The 25,558-nt window shown below is 39.8% G+C and overlaps 1 protein-coding gene across 1 annotated transcript in view; it reads left to right on the top strand.

The window, feature by feature from the left end:
- The window catches only part of LOC124545783, a 121,138-nt gene that overhangs the window by 81,782 nt on the left and 13,798 nt on the right, over positions 1–25,558 (top strand). Inside the window, exon 2 of the mRNA XM_047124729.1 lies at positions 7,721–7,862. Coding sequence (XP_046980685.1) covers positions 7,721–7,862 — 142 coding nt within the window. The remainder of the gene's footprint in view (positions 1–7,720; positions 7,863–25,558) is intronic.

Below are 25,558 nucleotides of genomic sequence, written 5' to 3'. Positions count from 1 at the left end.
GCAGCGACCAACGACTTCTGGCTACTCACGCAGCGCATGCTGGCATTACTCTTGCGGCTATTGCAGGAGTCTATCTTCCCTGATGATATATTGCACCCCGACGGCGTATTCTTTCCACCGACCAGGACGAACGCCGTTAAGTAGCTAAAAGGCATTGCCCTTTACCACATCTTCCGTGGTGCACGCAAAGGCATACTCCCCTACTGATGTCGACACATGCAGCCTTCAGCCGCCACTCGAAGTACAGGACTCACTTCGTTAATTATTTATGTTCATTATTTGCCGACCCTTCTCCTCTCTGTGGCGTTCCACGTATGAGATGCTGAAACTCAAGAAGAATCCTGGAGCATACTGATCCACTACGGACGGAATAGGTGGGAACCCCTACCAAAAGTCGAGAAGACGACTCGGACGCTCAGCTACGGCAGTTGTAGGACCTTTTTTAATAAAACCAAATTAATTCCACAAATACGAAAAAAAACAAAAAAAGAATTAAAAAAATACAAATACAAATAAATAACATCGTATAGTGGTAACGTGCTTGCTTACCATACAACGGGCCCGAGTTCGATTCCCGGCCAGGTTGGAGATTTTCTCCGCCCTTGGATTGGGTGTTGTGTTGTCCTCATCATCATAGAAGCGCAAGTCGCCCAATGTGGCGTCACATGCAATAAGACTTGCAACATTGCGGCCGAACTTCCCAGGACGGGGCCTCCCGACAGTCAGTGCCAAACGATCATTTCATTTTTCTTACCCTTAGCACCATCTGATTTAATTCCAATATATTCCACTACTTTAGATTTGCTTTCGTTGATGTTTATCTTATAATCTCATTTCAAAATGTTATCCTTTCAGTCCAACTGCTCTTCCAGGTCTTTAGCCGTCTTTGATAGACGTACAGTGTCACTGGTAGAATCTTGAAGTTTTTATTTTCTCCCCTAGAACTCAAACTCCGGGTTTCTTACAAAGCTTGATCAATGTACAGACTTAATAATATCGGTGATACGCTAAAAAGAGGTCTCACTCCCTTCTAAATTACTGCTTTCCTTTTCTGTTACTCAACTCTTATAACAGCAGTCTGGTTTATGTAGAAGTCATATACGACCTTTCGGTCCCTGTATTTCATTCACGCTACCATCTGAATTTCAATGAGTGTAGCTTCCTCTAAAGTTTCCTCTAAATTTTACAGATGCACTTCTATTTTCCATCTCATATTTATTAAATACCTTCTTCCCCTTCTGTTATATTGTCTTTCCATACACTTCCCTTGTAGAGCCTCAGTACAGGGTGGTCAGAAACAGTTTGGAAAGCTTGTAAGGGTATTGCAGAGTAGTCTGTGCTGAGAAATAATTGTTAAGAGCAAAACTCAATAAGTGGCACCGCTTCCGAGTTAATTAACATTGAAGTTCGCCAGTAAGGCCTTAGTGCGCGCGTGTTCTAGCGCTCCACCCCATGTAATTAGTATCTGTGGTTGTTATAGCGTAGATGACAGCGCAAAAGACTGCTCAGCAATTAGCTCAGTTTCGATCCCTACACCACTCCATGTCCAATTTTTGTAATGCTCTCTTGTTCTGTTTTAGGAATCCAAACAAAGAACAAATTTGGCGACACCGTCTCTGGCGGGCCGCTTGAATTTGCGTGCATAACGGCCAGATTGGCTGACATCAGTGTTAATGAACTCGGAAATACCACAACGCTTGGAATTCTTTTGAACAACTACTTTTCAACACTCTTATAAGTTTTTAAGGTTGTTTGTGACCACCCCGTACATATTCCTTCCGCCGTTCAGCTTTCTTCCATTTGCTCAGTACTGGTTTTCCATCTGAGCTCTTGATATTGAATTGCTTCACTTTTCTATTTAATGTTGCAGTAGGTGATACCTATCTTTCCCATAGTTAAATGTGCTTCTACGGTCTTGCATATGATCTCTAACTATTCCCGCATAGACAAGGTGAACTTTTCGCCAGTCTCAGTTTTTATACGTCTGTACTCTCTTTCTCCTCCTTCCTTTGTTATGTTTTTATATGTTCTTCTTTCATTTGTTAAATTCTCCGTGTCCTGTGATATCCAAGAATTTCTATTAGGGCCTGTAATTTTACTTATTTGATACTCTGCACCTTTCAGTATTTCATTTGGCAAAGCTACTCATCTGTCATCTACCGTATTCCTTTGCTCTGTTTCTTTGTTTCAGTCACACGTTGTATAATGCTCCCTCTGGAAGTCTCAGTAACCTCTGGTACTCTCAGGTTATTCGGGTACCTTATCCCAATCTCCTAGCCTTTTGCAAATTATTAAGTTCTAACTTACAGTTCAGAACCAATAACTTGTGGTCAAAGTCCACATCTCGCCCTAGAAATGTCATAGAGTTCATAACTCCTTTTCGAAATCTCTGTCTTAGAGTTATATAATAAATCCGAAACCTTCTAGTGCCCCGTGTGTCTTTTATGCAAAAGCCTGCTTACATGCCTCTGAAACAAAGTTTCGTCAGTGATCAAGTTAAGCTGTTTATGAAGTTGTATGACATTGGTTCCGCGTTCGTTCCTTTGCCCCAGTGTTAAGTCCTCCTACTACATTTCCTTCTCTCCATTTTTCTACTCCAGTTCCCCATCACAGTTAAATTTTCCTCTACCTTAAATATCTCAACAATTTCTTTTATCTCATCACACATTCTTTCAGTCTCTTCATCATAAATGATTTTGGTGACGTATTAATTCATTACAATGGATAATAAAATAGCAATGTGGGTCTAATAATTATTAGACCTTTCTGTGCCTTAACCCTATTTCATTTTGTATTTATAAATCTGTACTCACCTACTGCATTTCATACATCTCATTGTATCTAATATCAGCTAATTCATTTCTCTTTTTAAATCTGTAACCTATCTACCTGATTAAGCGATATAACAATTAATACTCCCGGTCTGGCAGGCAGACTGCTAATACTGTTTATCCTGATGACGGTGTCCTCCTGTGTGGTCCCCACCGAGAGATCCGTATCGGGGGACTATTTTAAATTCGGAATATTTTATCCTTCAGATTGCCATCGTCGTTTTAGTGTGGTGACCAAGTGTGTGTTGGTTGGACACTGAATAGTGATGCTCATTCTGTCACATGGTAGATCACTCAGATCATTTCTCTGTAGGCGTTCAGGATAGACGGTTCTCCATGCACTGCTACGGGTATAGCAGCTACCCTAGTTAAAGTTTGTTGCGTTTTCTGATTTCAACGGGTTTTTTTATGAAAGAATCCTTGAGGATAAATGCATAGGATGAGATTTTTGTTTCATAAAATATAACAGTCGAAGGACATGAAAGACAAAAAGTGGTTGAGAAGGGAGTGGAGACCGGCTTGTAGCATATCGTCGGTGTTATTCAATCTGAACACTGAACAAGCAGTAAAGAATACAAAAGAAAAATGTGTAGTAGGAATTAAAGTTCATGGAAACAAAACAAAAACTTTAAGGTTTGCCGATTACACTGTAATTCTGTCAAGGATAGCAAAGGAGTTGGAATAGCAGTTGAAGGGAATGTACATTGTCTGGAAAGAAGTCTGAAAGATGAACATCAACGAAAGCAAAACAAAAATAATGGAATGTAGTACACTGAAATCACGTAATGCTGTGGGAATTAGATTAGGAAGCGACACTCTTAAAATGGTCAACGAGATTGGCTATTTGAGCAACAAAATAACTGATTGTGGAAGAAGTAAAGAGAAATTTATTAACATCGAATATAGATTTAAGTGTTAGAAAGTATTTTTGAAAGTATTTAGGGAGTAGCAAAGGGTGGAAGTGAAACTCGGACGATAAACAACTTCGATAAGAAGAGAATAGAAGCTTTTGAAAGCTATTGAGGTATGTTGAAGATGAGATCGGTAGATCCCGTGACTAGTAAAGAAGTACTGAATACAGTTGGAGAGATAAGCAATTTCAGGCACAGCTTGACCAAAAGGTTGTAGTAGTTGTTCGGAGATGAAGAGACTCGCACAGGATAGAGTAGCATGGAGAGCTGCATCAAACGAGTCTTCGGATTGAAGAGAACAACAACAACAACAACAACAACAATAGTATCTTTCTTTGTGAGGCCCTTTCGACAACAGCAGATCTGTCAGAAGCGCGGTATTTAATGTATCGTCGGTGATCTCTGCAGCGTTCTGAGATAGCACTCAGAGACAGTAAAATCCAATTGCTAACATATTCATGAGGAATTTTATTCGATCAAGGTTGTGATTTACTGGACGCAACATGTTTTTAATTACCTTGGATGGTAGGAAAACTAATGAAATACAACGGCTAACTTGATGTTTCGTTCATTATAGCCGTTATTTCGGAACACGTTCCGCAGATATCTGACCTCGGAATCCACATGGTCTCTTAACTCTACTGTTAACAGTCATTGTAACCTGATACCTCGTTGGCATGTGTCTGCGTAAAGCAATATGTGCTTGTGGATCCGCCATGATGCGAAACACTTTTGTTTATTTTCTTCCCCAAATCAGGTCCAGCGAAAGCTGAAACTAGTTTGGTGAAAAAAAGAAAGTATCCACTGAAACTAGTTTTAGGAAGTAAATAAACCTAAGTTTTCTGTATAAAGCTGGACCCACAATCCCATATTATTCGGTTGTTAAAGTTAGAGCTATTCGTCTTTAGTTGGTACTTCAGTTCTTTACCATTTACACAATAAAAATTCCAACTCTTCCAAATGAAGGTGTCATTTGCTTCTAACGAAATGCGTTTTGCCTAGTAATGTTAGGAACATCAGTGATCTAGAATATAAAGTAAGTTGGTTATTTTACGCATATTTCGTTTAGAGATCTGTAGACACTCTTGGCAGCTTATTTTAATTTACCAACTACATTGAAGAGCCAAAGAAACTGGTGCACCTGCCTAATATCATGTAGGGCCCCGGCGCGAGCACGCAGAAGTGGCGCAACACGACGTGGTATGGGCTCGACTAATGCCAGAAGTAGTGTTGGAGGGAATTAACACCATGAATCCGGCAGGGCTGTCCATGAATCCGTAATAGTACGAGGGGGTGAAGATCTCTTTAGCACAGCACGTTGCAAGGCATCCCAGATATGCTCAATATTGTTCATGTCTGTGGAGTTTGGTGGCCAGCGGAAGTGTTTAAACTCAGAAGAGTGTTCCTGGAGTCACTCTGTAGCAATTCTGTACGTGTAGGATGTTGCATTGTCCTGCTGGATTTGCCCAAGTCCGTCGGAATGCACAATGGACATGAATGAATGCAGGTGATCAGACAGAATGCTTACGTACATGTCTCCTGTCAGAGTCGTACAAAGACTTATCAGAGGTCCCATATCAATCCAACTGCACACCGCCCACACCATTACAGAGCCTCCACCAGCTTGGAGATTCCCCTGACGACATGCAGGGTCCAGGGATTCATGAAATTCTCTCCATACCCGTAAATGTCCATCCGCTCGATACTATTTTATCGAGACTCTTCCGACCAAGCAACATGTTTCCAATCATCAACAGTCCTATCTCGGTGTTGACGGGCACAGACTTAGCCTACAACTTTGTGTCGTGCAGTCATCAAGGGAACACGAGTGGGCCTTCTGTTCCGAAAGCCTATAGATTATGTTTCGTTGAATGGTTCGCACGCTGACACTTGTTGAGGGCCCAGAATTAAAATATGCAGAAATTTGTGGAAGGGTTGCACTTCTGTGACGTAGAACGATTCTCTTCAGTAGTCGGTGGTTCCGTTCTTGCAGGATCTTTTTCCGACCGCAGCGATGTCTGAGATTTGATGTTTTACCGAACTCCTAGTATTCACGGTACACTCGTGAAATGATCGTACGCGAAAATCCCCGTTTCAACGCTACCTCGGAGATGTTGTGTCCCATTTCTCGTGCGCCGACTATACTCACGTTGAAACGCACTTAAATACGGATAACCTGCCATTGTAGCAGCAGTAACCGATGTAACAACTACACCAGACACTTGTTGTCTTATACACGCGTTGCCGACCGCAGCGCCGTATTACCCCTGTTTACATATTCGTGTCTTTATATTTGAATACACATGTATATACTAGTTTCTGGTTGGTTTATCACATACTTTCATTTTTCTGTCCTTTTCAAGTATCCATGGGTTCTACAGGTACTAAATGCGCTCAGTACAAGTCTCTAGTTGATAATTCAACAATTCAAGTAAAAGACTGTGTGCTACTCACTTTAAAGGCGACAGTTTGAATTGCAGACAGGCACAATGGAAAGACATATACACTCGTACATTAGCTTTCGGCCAAAACCTTGGTCAGAAAAGGAAAAACACACACACACACACACACATTCATTCAGACTAGCAAGCACATGTCACACACACATTACCAACATCTCCAGAATTCTGGTCTGAGCTGCCAGAGATGGCGGTCATGTGTGTGTGACGTGTGCGTGCTTGTGTGAATGAAAGGTGTGTGTTTCCTTTCCTGAAGAAGGCTTTGGCAGAAAGCTAATGTGAAAGTGTATTTTCTTTGTGCCTGTCTGCAAATGAACTTGTCATAATGTGGTGAGTAGCAGTCTATCATTTCCCTATGTTGTTGATATTCCAACCTGGACTTTCCATTGTTCGAGTGATCAGTGAAGTTTATACATTTCACTATACATAACTAGTCCTATTACAAGCTGTCCATGGTCTTGTTTACTTCCTGTGAGGGTCACCGAGGGCTTAAGACAACTGCAAAAGTTAAAAGTAAAGTGGGCTATTGGGTCGGGGATGGAGGGTGGAGAGAGGGTGGGTGTTAGTGGCACTGTGTGTGTGTGTGTGTGTGTGTGTGTGTGTGTGTGCGAGTGCGTGTGCGTGTGTGTGTGTGTGTGTGTGTGTGTGTGTGTGTGTGTGTACGTATGTTTCGTATTTTTTCTCCTTCACTTATTATTAACTAATGTCTTAATATCCTTTTTATGGTAAATTATGAATTATTGATGATATTGTCCTTCAGCTACTATTAGTTTTTTGTCGAGCAGCATGTTTTTAGTTTTTAATTTTTGGCTTCTATATAAAACATTTATCCTGTAGAGTGAGCATTTCCTATCTTTTGTTGCTATGGCGAAAGACTGCCATGTTACCGATTAACCCAGTGTGGTGTTAAACTATTTACCAGAATATGGCGAAATGCTCTCTTTTGGGTTGAATGTTGGAAACCTTGCACACAGAGATACCTATAGGTCAATGTGTTTTGCACCACGGCAGACTCAGTGGCCGAACTACCCATCCCATTTCTTTCAAGCCAAAAATCTCTCCATATCAACAGTGAACTAGAAAGTAATTTGTGTGCTATTTACAAATATGATAAATGAGCGACCAAATCATAAAAGTGACTTCAACATGACAAAAGAAGCCAAATGGTCGAGGGAGGAGGGGCTGATCATAAAGCGTTTTCTTCGATATACTGCCGCAAGCACTAATTCCTCAAAAAAATGGTTCAAATGGCTCTGAGCACTATGGGACTTAACATCTATGGTCATCAGTCTCCCAGAACTTAGAACTACTTAAACCTAAATAACCTTAAGGACAGCACACAACACCCAGTCATAACTAATTCCTCACACACGGTTTATACCTGGTCACTGGAATTTTGTGAATAAGTTACAATATCCGCCGGGGATAACAGGAGCGCTCTATACAACTAGGACCCAGGCCGTAACTGGAACGTAGTTAGCACAAGCAAACGGAGACGGGCCGTGGGGTTGTGTTGCAGGACGAGGTGGCGCCACGTATGATGGTGGATCTGACGCACGAGGCGGCCGAGTTCGTGCCGCAGGCCGACGTGCTGCCACTGCAGGGCGCCATCTTGCTCCACGATGCCGCACGAGTCTACGGACACTCGGGCGCCTTCTTCGGTAAGGTGTGCCTCCCCCACTGCAAGGGGTTTTTTGTGAATTAATGGACTATATGAAGGAGTTCGAAGGGTATGAATCAGATATATTTAAAGTTATATAATACAACAGTGCACATAATAAATTTTACAAATTGTATTCTTTATAATCAATTCCAGTGTCGGTTCCCTATGTTTCATTATTCTTTTTAGTACTTGCGATACCTATACTATAACTGATATCCAGCTAGATCTGCAATAAAACGCAGGTTGAAATGCGACCGACTGCTGTGTTACATTGCAGATTTTCCCTCTATATTACAGGAACTTCATGAAGACGGAAAGTAGGTGTCGCTTGCATTGGATTTAGCTTTAAAAATTTTGTTATTCTGGGCCACTATCGTGACTCATGTACAGCATCCTCAGAACGCTCACATACAACGATTCTTTACAACATGTACCGTAGCCAGTCGTACATTTATTAAAGATTGTTAATGTGACTTAACGATTTATGAAATATATTCGCAACTGCAGGATATTTCTGCCATTAGCTACATTAGTTATGAAGACATTACCTATTGGTGACACACGAAAATTTGTGCCAGAACGGGACTCGAACCCAGATTTCCCATTCGTTGCGAGCGGTCGCCTTCACAACTTGTATTTCCGAGCACACTTCCAGGACCGACCCAACCTTCCATATGTCTTATTGTCTATGAATCCCGTCGCCCGCAGCTTCACGTAGATAGCTGCTGCAGCATTTCAAGGAGACAAACGTATTCAACTTACAGCGTGCCACTGAAAATGGGCATGTCTTAGAAGACAAATTTTAGGGCGTATTCAGTGAATGTCGACCCTTAGTCATGAGAAAGCTCTAGACATTTGTGAGAGCAGTAGATCACACTGCGTTTAAAACCATTATGACCAATTGACACTGGGTATCATATCACGCCACGTCATGTCAACACATTTCTCACTACATTTCAGTGACATTCACATTGGCCATAAGCGGACTGACACGTCACGTCACATCCTTGTTTCTCAGGGACAAAATTGAGTCAGTGTCGTCATCTGCAAACGCCGGGAGTTTACCTAGTTTCACCACACTCGCTCTTGCCATAGTAGTAATTTTTCTGCTATTCTGTCTTCATAAAGTTTATTTTTATTACTGTGCTCTGTTCTGGTGACAAATTGCAAATTCTCCGTGATGACTTGCATATTTTTTCCATCGACTGTTCTTCCACAAGGGACGTCAAATATTTGAAAGTGAAAAATTATTTTAGTCTTAAAATAACACCGTATGGGAATAAGAACCAAATTTAACGAAGCTGCTTTCATTAAGTAATATTTTAAGTGAAAAAGTCAGCTCTCCTGAAGCAGAGCAATACAGTTATTTATGAGTTAATTAGTTATGTAAGAAAAAACATGATGCATAAGTTATACACGCTCTTTTTATTTCCTTATAAATACTGTTTCATGTGATGGTTTGTATGTATTTTCGCTGTCAAATAAATGTCGAGTGTTTGAAACGTTGTTTCATTTCTCAGCACTTTACTTCGTAAAATTGATCAAGAGCATAAATTATTAAGTTTGCTTTGGCCATTCATGAGTTTTATCGTTGTTAGTTACCTGACGTAACGTGGTGTTATGTGACGGACAGTGTGAATACATCTTGGCGTGACAGTGACGTGATGTGGCGTGACGTGACAGGCAGTGTAAATTTGACTTTTGTGCTGCTTTGTCCCACATTATGTTTTGGACTGTAGGTAGTGGTCACAAACGTACCTTTAGCGTATTCATAGGTCTAGGATAGGTTGTTAGGTGACGTCTTGTGAGGTAGTGAATCAAGCGAAATTCTTTTTCATGGAATACTCGCAGATGGCGATCTATTCTGATGAACGACAGCAGGGTGTGATATCTAGGACCCACACTACTCCACTGTATACATGATTCCAAACAGTTAGTCCCAGACTTGCGGACCATCCGTTGTCAATATTAATGTGCTATGAAGTCTCATAATGTCGCACACACTGGCGCAGAGCGAAAGTTCCTGAACGTGATCTTTATATTGTGGTTAAGCCGTTTCTCCTCTTGTTACTTCAGTGAAGTTTTGAGAGAAGGAGAAAAGTATTCGCATTCATGAAACTCTGAAGGCAGAATATGGGGCTTGTCTGGACAGTTAAATCGGTAAGAACATTACCCGCCAAAGGCGAGGCACTGCATTCCAGACTTGATCAACATTTTGGGATGATCGGTTATGTGGTGCACCAAGAGAGGCTGGTCAAAAAAAGGAATTGTTAATAAGGTGAGCTTTAATTGCTGAAGGTGTAACTTCCCGTTTTCTTCAGGGTACTGAGAGTGTTTCTTTCTGTAACGTGAACTATCAAACTTGGTCGGAACCAGGTAATATGCAACCTATAAAACAAACAATTTTGTATTCCCATCTAAAAAACCGTGAATCTTACAATAGAAGTGTACTCTACACATAGTATTATCAATAAGCTGTCACTATACTGCTTACTGTTATCCATGCTCATCACAACTACATTCGATGAAATAAATTGTACTTCGGACAAAGCTAGTGGTTTCTCAGTAATATCAAATAGCAACCGCTTTTCCCTATAGCTAACTTAATTTGGGCTTCATTACATAGGTAATTGTTGAATGAAGTAGTTGTTATGTCGGCAGATGGAATGCCTTTTAATGCTACCTTACTAACTATGATGCTTTTTTACAAGGGATTGTGCTATTTCTCAACTTCTGATCACTGTATTTTCTGATAATTTGCAGAAAGAGGGCTATTGAGGTATGTTTCTATTTTGAGTTGGTATGGATCATAAATTTCTTGGCTTATGTGGAAAGGAAACTTGTTGAATGCCTTAAGATCTGAGTATATAGCTGAACTCAAAGCCCCAGAATGAGGACAACGTTTACAAGTGTACAGTACCCATCTTGAGAAGACTCTGCTCAATAAGGCAGGGATCATAGTACCAACGAAACCGAATGGCATGACACATCTTTCGGAACGATACTCAGTGAGCATGCTTGCAACTAGGTGAAACCTACAGAACGTCATCTGAAGGACCGTTCGCACATTTTGGACGATGTCAGTAGGTCCACTGCGGAGCCCACAAGAAAAACAGTCCACGTCACAAACATGTGACGTCACACTAGTTGCCTTGCCCGAAGTGCATCGCGAACGCTTGGGTACGTCCGGGATCACGTGGTATAATAGAATGTCAATGAAAAGGTACCCAATGAAAGTTCTTAACGTTTTCATATGGTATCGAGAGTGTGTTAAAGTGGTGGCAAATAGTACCTCGCTTTCCGCTAGAGACGGTCACCACAACTCGTATGACCTGTACTGTCTGCTGTAACTTACACCACAGAGCTGATATATTTCGTTGGCCCGAATGCGCTGTCGAACAGTGGGACAAGCTTGAGTAGCGACCTTACATCACGTTTCAGGCAAATTGCCAAGAAGGATCCTAGCACGTTATAGCGAAAGGTGTGGAGCAACAAGCTACTGAATGTTACTTCACGGACCTGCAGAGCTGTGCACTTTCGAACAAATTGGCTTTATTTATGGGTTTTATGGTTAATATTTTTATTTTCATAAGACTTACTGTTTTGCCTTTCCTGGTGCTTTATGAATCCCACCGACACACGTTTACAAATAAGAGGTCATTTTTACTACACAGCAAAGTATGTTTTGTTTATATGAAGATTATTTTTTCATTCCCTTTGCCCTGAATGCGACTCCACGCACGTTCTTAAATACGTGGGTACTGTAAAACTAGATCTGAGCACTTATGCACAATAGTCGTTATGACATAGTCGCAGAAAGGTAATACTGTACACATGGTGTGTGTGTGTGTGTGTGTGTGTGTGTGTGTGTGTATGTGTGTGTGTGTGAGTGAGTGAGTGTGTTTGGCTCTTTGTGGACAAGAAAGGGTAAACAAGCTATGTGACTTGTTTCCTCCTGTGCCCAAGATATTGTACAGTGGGTTTAACTCTCAAATCCACCTGGAGTGCCTTAGCTTTTGTGAAGTTTGTTCGCTTGTTCAGAAGGATCTGTACAGACCGCAGCCCTTCATAACATGTACGCCTTATGTAGAGTTGCGATCTGTCGAACAAGCCCAGCGATTTGATACATCAGTCTAAGTCTGCCGAGTAATTTTAATTTTCAAGAAATGTCCGACATTTTATATCACTGTTCCAATTCTACTTAGAAGAAATCGATTCGATACTCAAGTCTCCACATCAAAGCATCGAAGCATTACATACGTATCAATAATAAGTACTATTTCAGCTGTCTTCAGAGAGGAAGCCCAAAGTTGATCACTGTCAGCTGTGTTGATATCATGGTCGCAAAAGGAGTGGACCACTGATAAAATGCCTTGAAATATAGTAGCACTTGGTTCTGTGTACTCAGTGGAGCAAGTATCTAATTTATTTATATTAAATATTGATCCATTGAAACCAAATTTATCGCCGCTTTCGACAAAAGTTATTAAAGAAAAAAAAATTGCTTATTAGAAATGCATAAAGCATAATATGCATAAAGCAAATAATGCATAAAGCACACCAAGAGCTGTGCGACTCATTCATAATAGTCTTAGAGTACGACGTACACGATAGACAGCAGTGTGCATACATGGTCATGAAAGACCTCTACGAGGAAGGAGAATACACTACTCACAGAACATTGTTCCCAACGAACAAGGGATAAATCATTATACGGGTTTAAGGTGTACACAGATGGCCTAAGATGACGTGGAGGAACTACAAGAGGCTTTGAAAGGCATGAAGAACAGAAGAGCTACAGGAATAGATGGAGTAAATGCAGAACTGATTAAATGTGGAGGGTCATCAGTAGATAAAATATTTTTCCCATTAATAAATTAATTTTGAACGAACTGTAAGATCCCAGGCCCTTGATATACAGCAGAATAATCTCTCTTTCCAAAAAAAAAGGGAATCACAATGACTGTAAACTCTATCGTGGCATCAGTCTTCTAAACAATGGCTGCAAACTATAATCAAAGTTAATCAATAATCGCATCAAGAAACCACGGAAGCTTAACTGCAAGAAGAAATCACAGAAGCTATAATTTCTGAACAACAAAACGGATTTAGATCAGGTAGTTCATGCACAGGCAATGTATTTGTAATTAAAAACATTACTGAAAAATACAGATATTATAACACAGAGAGCTATATACTCTTTATCAACCTTGACAAGCCTTTTGACTGCGTGTGCCATGATAGCCTATGAAAGACTTTGTCTGAATGTGGTTGCCATAATCACCTAATAGAGGTAGTGAAAACTTTTTCAGATCCGCCCCGCACTGTAATAAACAACATTAGGCCATAAAGTACAGAAAGAGACCATCATGAAATTCTAAAAAGCAATGGCAGTTGTTGTGTTATCCTACGGAAGTGATAGACGGGTTACCACAAAGAAACAAGAAAATTAAATTCAGATGAGAGAGATGAGGTTCCTAAGAAAGACGAAGGAGTGTACATGAAGCGACATGATCAGAAACGAAGATACGAGAACAGAATTAAATATTTTCAGCGCTACTGAAGAAATTCAAAAATATCGTGAATATTGGAGAAAATATCCCATGAGAATGCTAGAATCATAGAAGAGTTCCGAACAGGCAACACCCAAATTCTTGAAAGGAAGATGATGACGAAGTAAAAATTGAGACATTATCTTCTACAATCAAGATTTTAAAAAGCGTTGTCCACAATTTTAAAATTTTTAGATAGCAGACCTAATCTTACGAGTTATACTTTAATTACGGTATCCGAAAAATTACGATCTCGTGCATTCAGACTCGAGAGAGGAGTACATAATTCTGCCAACAATGTCTCTAAGATTGTGGATGATGACGCAACCGTATTCACAGTAGCTGTTTTACTTTTGTGTCCAGAATAGTCAGGCTGCGGCACTCTCAAACAGTAAAAATAAGTAAAGGGAGGGAAAACTTCAGACCCTGTGCCGACGAGCCCCACTGGCATCAATATTTGTAAAATCAGTGTGTGAGATAATCATAACTAGTCTCCAAGAAATTAGTTTGGCGTACAGTCACATTTCGCCTGAGTAAATTTTGCTATGGCAGTTTTGCCTATGTGGAACCGGTGGGTAAAAGATGTCGATTTACGGGGACAAGAGGCTCCAAGATCCCACAATGTGAGCACATTAACGGATGACCGCCAACTCTTCCACATGGGCGTTATGGACCATACTGCTTCGTCCGCAGTTGCTTGAGAGGTGTGGACTTGTTTAGGATTAGGCTTCGACCTCGACTTTCGTGGGACGAACGATTTTTTTAAGCCTCTTTTTTTCTAGAAATATTAAGAACATAGCCTTACTGGTAACAACAGCTGTAAAAAGGAAATGATGAATGAATGTGGAACACATCATCTGAATGAATATTTCGATTAACTGTTTAATTAAAACGTCATAAGAATGATACACTTATTTTATGGAGAATTAAATCACTTAAGAAAAGCAAGCCCTTCGGCGCAGATTGTATACCAGTCAGGTTCCTTTCAGAGTATGCTGATGAAATAGCTCCACATTTATCAATTATATACTACCGCTCACTCAAAGAACGTTCCGTATCCAAACAATGGAAAATTGCTCAAGCCACACCAACACCCAAAAAGGGAAGCAGGTGTAATCCGCTGAATTAGAGACCCATATCACTAACGTCGATTTGCAGTAGGGTTTTGGAATGTATACTGCGTCTGAACATTATGATTTGCCTCGATTTATTGACACATAGTCAGCAAGGATCCAGAAAACATCGTTCTTGTGAAACACAACTATCTCTTTATACTCATGAAGTAATGAGTGCTACTGACAGGGAATCTCAAGTTGAGTCCCTATTTTTAGATTTCCAGAAGGCTTTCGACACCTTTGCTCACAAGCGTCTTCTAGCCAAACTGCGTGCCTATGCAATATTGCCTCAGTTGTGCGACTGGATTCGTGATTTCCTGTCAGAAAGGTCACAGTTTGTAGTAACTGATGGAAAGTAATGCCCGACGTTCCCCAAGGAAGTGTTATAGGCCTCCTATTGTTTCTTATCTCTATTAACGACATACGAGACAATCTTAGAAGCCCTATTAGATTAGCCGGCCGGAGTGGCCGAGCGGTTCTAGGCGCTACAGTCTGGAACCGCGCGACAGCTACGGTCGCAGGTTCGAATCCTGCCTCGGGCATGGATGTGTATGATGTCCTTAGGTTAAATAGGTTTAAGTAGTTCTAAGTTCGAGGGAAACTGATGATCTCAAATATTAAGTCCCATAGTAATCAGAGCCATTTGAACCATTTTTGAAAAGAAACAGAAGAGGTCAGGGGCACTTCGGCCCTCAACCAACAGAAAAAAAACATTTGTGATTGACAGGTTAGTAAAGAAGAATGGAAAAAAATGAGGAAGACTAAAGGCGCGAATAGAGAACTGAATGCAAAATGGCCAAAACTAGAAGGATACGTGTTGAAATGGATTCAAGGACACCGTCAAAATCACACTGGAATTAATACAAAAATGATTCAAATACACGCTCGTAAGCAAGCGCTGGAGTGGAACTTAGCAGACTTTAAGTGTTTTAGGTGTTTGGCGCTACAGGTTAATGAGCGTCATGAGCTTAGAATGCGAACTGAAACCACAATACCTCAGAAAATGCCACAATATAACGAAGATAAAATACTGTCTTTCCTTCGGTTTATTGTTAAACATTGAGAGAAAACCAGTGTGGAACTCAGACAAATAGCGAGTATGGACAAAACCACTGTGACGATTGATGTACCGAGCTGCAGAACTGTTGCCGTTAAAGGTGCTAAAATTGTAACTATAAAGTCAAGTAGACACGAAAAATGCGCTACACTGTTGTCCTTTCATGTTGAGGTGAGGGTACTAAACGTAATGAAATCATCATTTTCAAGAGCAAAACAATGCCAAAACCTTCTGAAATACCGCCACGTGTGTTCACGTACATGAGAAGGGTTGGATGGACGAGGCTTGTATGAAATTATGGATTAACAGAGTGTGGGAGAAGAGGAACGGTACTTTATTGTAGAAGAGTTCTCTTCTTGTACTCTATCAGGTTAATGGTCATTTGAAAAATTCTTTGAAAGGGATATTGCTATTGCAGGAAGACTTACTTCACAATGGCAACTTCATGATGTCTCGATAAATAAACCATTTAAAATGCATATGAGAGAGAAGACCACCTTGTATATGAACAGGGAAACGATGACGATGACGGTTTTATAAACTAAGAATTTTTTTTAGTTTCGCTTTACAATGCAATAATAAAAACTGTAAAAACGTTATTTTTCTAAAATTGCGTAAAAAGTTAAGGTGTATCTTATAGTCCGTAGTGTCTCATAGTCCGTAAAATACGCCACTTTACTGTAGTTTAGATTCACTAATAACTGTACTTGAGGTCCGATCTGAGAGGATGATTTCATAGCTAAAGATTTAGTTAGACTCTGGAGTTTCCCATGGAACGAGAAGTTAGTACAATACTGAGCACCAGCGTTTGCTATTGCGCAATACATTATCTTATCAAAGGTATCCGGGCCACTATTAAATGACATAGGGTATGGGGGTGAGTCCAGCCGCCATTATGACGCCTTCAATTCTACTGTGGCCACTGTCAGCGAAGTGTTTGAATGCGTGTAGAGAAATGGCAGCCCCTTCGTCCCAGCCACTGTGCTGTTACTGCTTTTCTACTGACAAAACAAACTCCCCGACTAGTTTTACACTGGTGGATACTCCACTCGTCATATTTAGTAGTCAAAGGCGCACTACGTAGGGGTGTGCGGGTATTTTTGCTCTAATAGTGTAATACGAGTAACATGATTTGATCGTATGGATGAAATCATAAGGGTTTCAGAATTATCACGCACGTGCTTCACTGGACCCAACGCCATAGAGTCACGCCATTGTTCAGCCACCATGTCCGAAGCGCTAGTGACAGAATTTTCATGGGCTTCTACCACCGTTACCAATGGTCCCGCACTGTAATCTATTTACGGTAATTGACGGTTATGAACCCTAAAAGTCCGCTATTAATCTTTTTCTTCAAATTTGTCTTATTCTCTTAAGCCATTTGTCGAAATTACATCATTTGTTTGAACATATGGCACTGATTAATGTATTACAGTATAAATTTGTCTTATAGCTCGTGTATCAGAAACACGTTATGGTTCATCATATTACTTATTTATTATTAGATGATGCATTTAATTCATTAATAGGTGATGCATTTAATTTTCAATTTGCCTTATTGGAACAGTAGCCTCTGCCACTAGTCGACAGTCGACTTAGGTTGTTCGTCATACGAATGCAGTTAACATCTAATTCCTATTGTAAGTGAATTAGACGGGTATTGATTATTTAGCAGGATAGAAAAATTAAAATTTAGGTCACTACAGTGAGCAGGTCCTTCCGTTACTGAAATAACAGATCATCAGGTGAAAATTTGCAATTGTAATTGGTGTGTCTTAATGGGTGTTGTAGAAATTGGTAACAGTAAGCAGTACTGCTGCATACCAGCTTTCCTTTCCCTTGTAACTCCTTTGTGTAATCTTTAGGTAACAAAGATAACCTTTCAGTTCAGTCATTTGCATTTTGAGAGAATCGTTTCAGTTGGTCATCGTACAGATATAGTCTATCAAATAATTTCCAGTTCACTGATGATATCTACTGTAACACGAATAATTGTTACAAATAATTATTATTTCCTAAATAGCCTACGGTGTATAAGCTATAGGCAAGTGGTTGGCCTGTTTTTCTAACTTTTGTAACCCAGACAGTAATGAAATAATAGTATTTACGTGAATGTGGAGGTGTAGCCTCTTCACTACCAAAGAAGTGGAAGCAAGTAACTTATTAGGTGACACCAACATAGTCCACCGTTGATTTAAAGTGAAGATTGCCCTTGAGCAAAAGAACTGCATACTTTGTGAACACAATTCGAACTTGAAGAGGTTTGTTTAACTAGAATGAGCGTAAATGTCAATGACTTTGAACCATATCTTCTGTGTTGGCTACATGCAGGTGCATGGACGATGACCTTTGACTTCGAATGCATAATTTCATTATCCCTCAGACCTTAAACCCTGCCTACCTTTCTCCATTAAAAACTGCCCAGTATTTTACAGACCTTTAAAGTGAAAAAACCCATCAAAGACCAGTATTTTACCAACCACTAAAAGAAAACAGCGAATCATGTAGCCCCAGAGCTGCCATCATTTTCTATTTGCGTCATGTTTAAACAAATTTAGACGTTCATACTAGAATGCCATTTTCACTGTGTTCAAAAGCATCAAATAACTTAAAATGCTTAAACAAAATAGGGAGTCAGTTTGCAGCCAAGAAATGCTATATACTCCACTTGGCCTCCAGCTCTAAAGTATCGGAACTACCTGAATCGTGTAAACCAAACAGATATTTATTACGCACCTGAGTGATTGTCTGTATATCTGCATGATAACTGTGGCAGGTGTAGGTAAGGAGAGGAGCACAATGTGTTGTCAGTGGAAATACAGCTCTCAATTTGTCCCAGATGTTGACTTTGAAGGAACGTGACCCCCCCCCCCCCCCACACACACACCTCCCATGCATATCCCATTCTTTTACTAGCTATTAAAAGGGAAAAGGCGATCAGCATGTACCCCGTCCTCTCTCTCGGCAACAATAAAAGTTCTATCTCAGCGACAATACTATAATCACTTTGCCACACTATGAAGACAACAAAACTTGTCTCTGTAATCTGTCAAAACACTTAGCGGTGCTATTGATTTATCAAAGAGGGAAAAGTGCCCTTGTCGAATAAAATATCTAGATCTTTGTACAACAATTTAAAGGAACCAAAAATTGTCTATACCATTTACAAAAATTTTGCACCGACGATTTTCTAACACATATTCTCATGCTTGACATTCTGCATATGATTATAGATGAGCATAAAACAAAACTTCAACAAATTGAAACATACTTCGACATTTTTTATTCAGTTGTACATAAGCATCGAAGAAAATTGTACGAATTGCCCCATACATCATTATTTTATTTTAAGGTAAGATAAGAATGAAACAAAATTCAAGAAAATTGCCCCATACATTGCAATTTTATACTTGGTTACAATTAATTGTCAAATTATTGTAACAAACTGCCCATTACACCTCCTTTTCGCTAAATATTCCCTTATGCATGAAACGAAATTACACCAAAGTGCCCCACATATTATCATTTCATATTCTGCTAGTGATAATCATCAATGAAATTGTAACAAATTAACCCATACTACACGATTATGTATACAGATAAGCATAAAACAAAACTGTAATAAAGTGAAACTTACTTCGAGATTTTATATTCAGTTACATGTATGTGTAATTATAACGAACTGTCCAAAACACCGCCATTTTATTTTAGGTTACATACAAGCACCAAACACAATTGTAAGAAATTGCCCCATGGGTCACAATTTCATATTCAGTTATAGATGGCATCAACAGGAATTTTAACAATCTGATCCATACAACACCAATTATTTTGTTACAAATAAGCATCAAACGAATTTTTAACAAACTGCCCCGTAATTCGCCAGTTTAAAGTCGTTTATACATTAGCATCAAACGAAACTGTAACAAACTGCCCCATGGATTTCATAAGGTTTCCGTGACATGCATGTATGACACATTTTTAAATATTCCTTAGCTACGGAAGATGCTATTTTCTGCTATTTCAGGGGAAACGGTTAACATAGATTCCAACATGGACAAGTTAAGTATATATTAAAGCTGGAGAAATGTATTTTTTTATGAATCCGTGGCACTGCTCTCTAGAATTCCATCAAAAAGACGGTACACAAAACAGTTCCGAACGCTGTTGCAGAGGCAACGGAAAAAGCATGCGAAGTTCGGAAGAACGCGAACTCCCGAAGATTGGCTAAAATTTACAGACGCGTGAAATTTGGCACAGACTTCAATGCGAGATGCCTTTAATAGGTTCCACAACGAAACATTGTCTCGAAATTTGGTAGAAAATCCGAAGAAATTCTGGTCGTATGTAAAGTACACAAGCAGCAACACGCAGTCAATACCTTCGCTGCGCAGTGCCGATGGTACTGTTACCTACGACTGTGCCGCTAAAGCGGAGTTATTGAACGCAGTTTTCCGAAATTCCTTCACCAGGGAGGACGAATGGAATATTCCAGAATTTGAAACACAAACTGCTGCTAGCATGAGTTTCTTAGAAGTAGATACCTTAGGGGTTGATACGGGCAAGTCCTCAGGTCCAGATTGTATACCGGTTAGGTTCCTTTCAGATTACGCTGATAAAATAGCTCCCTACTTAGCAATCATGTACAACCGCTCGTTCACCGAGAGATCTATACCTACAGATTAGAAAATTGCGCAGGTCGCACCAGTGTTTAAGAAGGATAGTAGGAGTAATCCATCGAACTACAGACCTATATCATTGACGTCGGTTTGCAGTAGAGTTTTGGAGCATATACTGTATTCAAACATTATGAATCACCTCGAAGGGAACGATCTATCGATACGCAAGCAGCATGGTTTCAGAAAACATCGTTTTTGTGCAACGCAGATAGCTCTTTATTCGCACGAAGTAATGGCCGCTATCGACAGGGGATCTCAAGTTGATTCCGTATTTCTAGATTTCCGGAAAGCTTTTGACACCGTTCCTCACAAGCGACTTCTAATCAAGTTGCTTGCCTATGGGGCATCGTCTCAGTTGTGCGACTGGATTAGTGATTTCCTTTCACGAAGATCGCAGTCCGTAGTAATAGACGGCAAATCATCGAGTAAAACTGAAGTGATATCAGGTGTTCCCCAGGGAAGCGTCCTGGGACCTCTGCTGTTCCTGATCTATATAAATGACTTGGGTGACAATCTGAGCAGTTCTCTTAGGTTGTTCGCAGATGATGCTGTAATTTACCGTCTAGTAAGGTCATCCGAAGACCAGTATCAGTTGCAAAGCGATTTAGAAAAGATTGCTGTATGGTGTGGCAGGTGGCAGTTGACGCTAAATAACGAAAAGTGTGAGGTGATCCAAACATGAGTTCCAAAAGAACTCCGTTGGAATTCGGTTACTCGATAAATAGTACAATTCTCAAGGCTGTCAATTCAACTAAGTACCTGGGTGTTAAAATTACGAACAACTTCAGTTGGAAAGACCGCTTAGATAATATTGTCGGGAAGGCGAGCCAAAGGTTGCGTTTCATTGGCAAGACACTTAAAAGATGCAACAAGTCCACTAAAGAGACAGCTTACACTACACTCGTTCGTCCTCTGTTAGAATATTGCTGCGCTGTGTGGGATCCTTACCAGGTGGGATTGACGGAGGACATCGAAAGGGTGCAAAAAAGGGCAGCTCGTTTTGTATTATCACGCAATAGGGGAGACAGTGTGGCAGATATGATACGCGAGTTGGGATGGTAGTCATTAAAGCAAAGACGTTTTTCGTCGCAGTGAGATCTATTTACGAAATTTCAGTCACCAACTTTCTCTTCCGAATGCGAAAATATATTGTTGAGCCCAACCTACATAGGTAGGAATGATCATAAAAATAAAATAGGAGAAATCAGAGCTCGAACAGAAAGGTTGAGGTGTTCGTTTTTCCCGCGCGCTGCTCGGGAGTGAAATGTTAGAGTGATAGTAAGATTGTGGTTCGATGAACCCTCTCCAAAGCACTTAAATGTGAATTGCAGAGTAATCATGTAGATGTAGATGTAGAAAAAGGATATTGCCACATTATTTTTGGTCCCCACAAATAATGTCATTCCGCTGGCCTTAAGAAAAAGAAGCAATATATCAAACAGATTTAAACCATTCTCTATGACAAAAATTCCTTTCGTAAGTGCAATTTACGTGTTCTGAGTATGAAAAAGGAAACTATAAAAGGAAGAGATCAAAGAAAGAGGACAAAAACTGGAGTATTTGGCAAATACAACTGCCATGAAAGAAGAATATAATATGCTACTGGAAGAAGGAGATTCCAATGCAGATGGACAAGATAGGCTTGGGAATTACCTTAAACAAAATCTGGATGTGACTGGAAAGGATACATGATATAAGCATTTGCTTGTAAATACCAATGGAAAATGGCTGCACATTGGAGCACTCAGAAAAAAAATCCATGAACATTTACTCTGTCAGAGGAAACACGAAGAATCTGTTTATAAGCCACCATTACATTGTATCAAAATCTGGTGGTCTTCACACTGCGCATGTAGCAACAGAAAAGCCATTTACAGAAGAACCAACAAGGGACCCACGTGTGTTTTGTACTGTTATGGAAGACTTCTTTATGTATTGTGATAATTAATAAAAACATTATAAGTACATTTTTGTGTACAGATTGAATTTTGCTTCACGACCTGAGATCAAACTTTCCACTGTGTCAAATCTCATCTACCATTTTCTTCCACATAAGTAACCATGCAACTGCCTTGCTAATTTAACTGTTAATGAAGCTAACATATATTTTTTTGCTTTATGTAGTTACACTTTGGTGGTGCAGTTCAAGTGACACAATCCATTAAAGATGACTCCAAAACCCCTTAATTTAGGTACGCTTTGTTGTTCTAAAGTGTCGGCAATGTGATGTCAATGGATCTTGGTATTATGAAGTACTTGAAGGAGATACAATCCGAAATTTTTTGAGATCGTTGGTACCATAGTGACGACTTGTAAATGTCGAAGATTTTATGTATTGTACACAAGCGTAACACAAAACAGGTAGTCCCAAGTTCAAACTAATAAGAAAAAGCTATGTAAGCTAATCAGTAAACTTAATCATACTTTATAGTGTAGAACATGATGCATCATCTTCTTTCCTCTTAAAATAATGCGTGGTACGGCGATGAACGTCTGTTTTCGTATCATCAGTAACATAGCCTCATTCAAGTTTAAGAGAACTGTCAACTGTTACTGCCTTCCCTGCTTAACATATTATTTTAGCCAAAATGTTATTTATACACTTTAGATGAAAAATTAATTTTTGGGAGAAGTGGTACATTGTGCCTTACACCAAATATGGCTCAAAGATCGAATTTGACTCACTGGCAAGTGCTGCTTAATCTACACGTTCAGTCGGTAATGTCCATATCTTTATGTATTTTGACAAATAATACATAGAATTTATCTGTGAAGATATTTAATTGTCAAACATTCACTGTGCCTTGCACCAAGCGGGGTACAAAGATCAATGTTTAGCATATTGTTTTAGTCACTTCGTGATGTGTACATTTATATAACAATATTACAGACAGTCTACTTCTTTCATGGAATTGTGAATTATTACTGCTTTTCCTGCGTAGCATATTACAGCCAGGTGTATTATGATAAATAATACAGACTACATAAATCTGTAAACATTTAATGTGGAGGAGTCTTACTCACTGCTAAGTGCACCTTAAGCCTTCAGTCAGTTCAGTAGTACCACTTGTAATTTTTACTGTTGTAGAAGAATTTAGATGTGCTTTGCACCATGTGTGGTACAAAGAACAAGCCTTTCTCATTGCCAAGTAGGTGGTGCAGAGAACAAGATGGAGTATATGCAGATTGGTTGTTTCTTTTTAATGGCTTGCAAAATCTTGGGCTGCGACTGGAAGTGTGTGTGTGTGTGTGTGTGTGTGTGTGTGTGTGTGTGTGTGTGTGTGTGTGCGTGTGTCTGTGTGCGTGAGAAGCCACGTCAGCTAAGTCTGAGACAGTTTCAGATATGACAGGCTTGTGTGTCTTCTGCTGGTGAAGCTGTGTCAGGTTCCTGTGAAATCAATCACTTTGTAACTTGACAAAGCTGTAATCTACCTACAAACCATGCCACTGCTCTCCTCGCCTCCACCTGCCACAATTATTTTTCGACGATCAGGTGCAGACATTACTATGGTATATTATGCTGATTGCCTGTTTCATATACGCAATACAGGTCGTTCGGATCCTTTCCAATATGGCCAAGATGGTGGTTCTCGGGCAACATGTTGACTGGTTGTTCTGCTTATGGAATTCAGACCGATCAGATACTTCTGAACATGCGCCAATAGAACATGTTAGTGGTTCTTAGCCCACATACTAATTGACAGGTTTGTTTATACAATTCAGGTCATTCAAATACTTTTCAACATGGGATTTATATTGATTGGCTGTTTAATTGACTTTGTTTGCATACTTTTCAACACAGCCAAGATGCAACTCCGGTACTACATATTGGCTGCTTGTTTCGTTTTAATGCCTGTTAAAATACTGAGTTGTGATCGCCTGTTTCGTTTAAGTGGCAAGTAAAATACTGGTTCTCTGCTTGGAGGAGGTTCAGTCTGCTACGGTTCAGTCTTGAGTCCCTTATCGTTCTTAACATATATTAACGACTCGCCACTCCATATTCATGAAGATGAGAAGTTAGTTCTTTTTGCTGATGAGAGAAGTATAGTAATCAGACCCAAGAAGCAAGAATCGGCTGAGGAAATTGCAAATAATGTTCTCTGCCAATGGACTCTCACTAAATTTTGAGAAAACACAGTTTACACAATTCTGTACAGTAAATGGCATAAAACCATTGATAAATATAGACTACGAAAGGAAACCTGTTGCTAAGGTAGAATACTCAAAATTTCTAGGTGTGTGCATTAATGAGGAACTAAATTGGAAGAAACACATCGATGATCTGCTGAAACGGTTAGGTTCAGCTGCTTATGCTATTAGGGTTACTGCAAATTTTAGTGATAAACATATCAGTAAATTAGCCCACTATGCCTATTTTCATTCACTGCTTTCATATGACATCGTATTTTGGGGCAAATCTTTATTAAGAGAGAAAGTATTCATTGCATAAAAGCGTGTAATCTTAATAATAGCTGAAGCCCACCCAAGATCACTTTCACACATTTATTTAAGGAACTCGGGATGTTCACAGTACCTTCGCAATACATATATCCACTTATGAAATTTGTCATTAATGACCCATCCCAATTCAAAAATAACAGCGAAATGCGTAGCTACAACACTAGAAGAAAGTATAATATCCACTATTCTGGATTAAATGTCACTTTGACACAGAAAGGGGTGAATTATGCTGCCACAAAAATCTTTGGTCATTTGCCAAATAGTATTAAATGGTTGACAGAAAGACAACCAACATTTAAAAGCAAATTTAAAGAATTTCTGAATGACAACTCCGTCTACTCAGTAGATGAATTCTTATATCTGAAGTAGTAACTGTAAAAAAATTAATTATTTTGTGTAAAGAAAACTTACGTTAAAGTGACACGTTCCACATCATTACGGAATGTCGTATTCATGATCTATGGAACAAGGATTAATGTACGTATGTATGTAGGAGAGGGGGTGGGACAGCGAGAGGGGCGAGTGGGAAGGGAGATGCGGGGTAAACGTTAAACTGTCGTTTCTTGGTCACAGATGACGTCATGCAGTGAGCGTCACGGTATAAGGTAATTCTCCTGTCTTTCCGTGAAGGCAACTCAAAGGTCTAACTAGAATAATTTATTAAGAATTTCATATTTTATTTTCGTAACGTAAACATCAGTTCAAAGAGGATCTGCTTTTCGCACCAGAGAGAAGAGGTCTCCCGAAACCGCACCCGCACAGTGTCACGAGTGATATGGCGTCAGTTTCCAATAGCCAGAAACGGAAATTGTAGGTTATTTCACCGAAAA

The sequence above is a fragment of the Schistocerca americana genome, chromosome 8, assembly GCF_021461395.2.
Source record: "Schistocerca americana isolate TAMUIC-IGC-003095 chromosome 8, iqSchAmer2.1, whole genome shotgun sequence".
Classification (NCBI taxonomy): domain Eukaryota; kingdom Metazoa; phylum Arthropoda; class Insecta; order Orthoptera; family Acrididae; genus Schistocerca; species Schistocerca americana.
The sequence above is the reverse complement of the archived record's forward strand: the minus strand, read 5'-3'. Positions and strand labels throughout refer to the sequence as shown.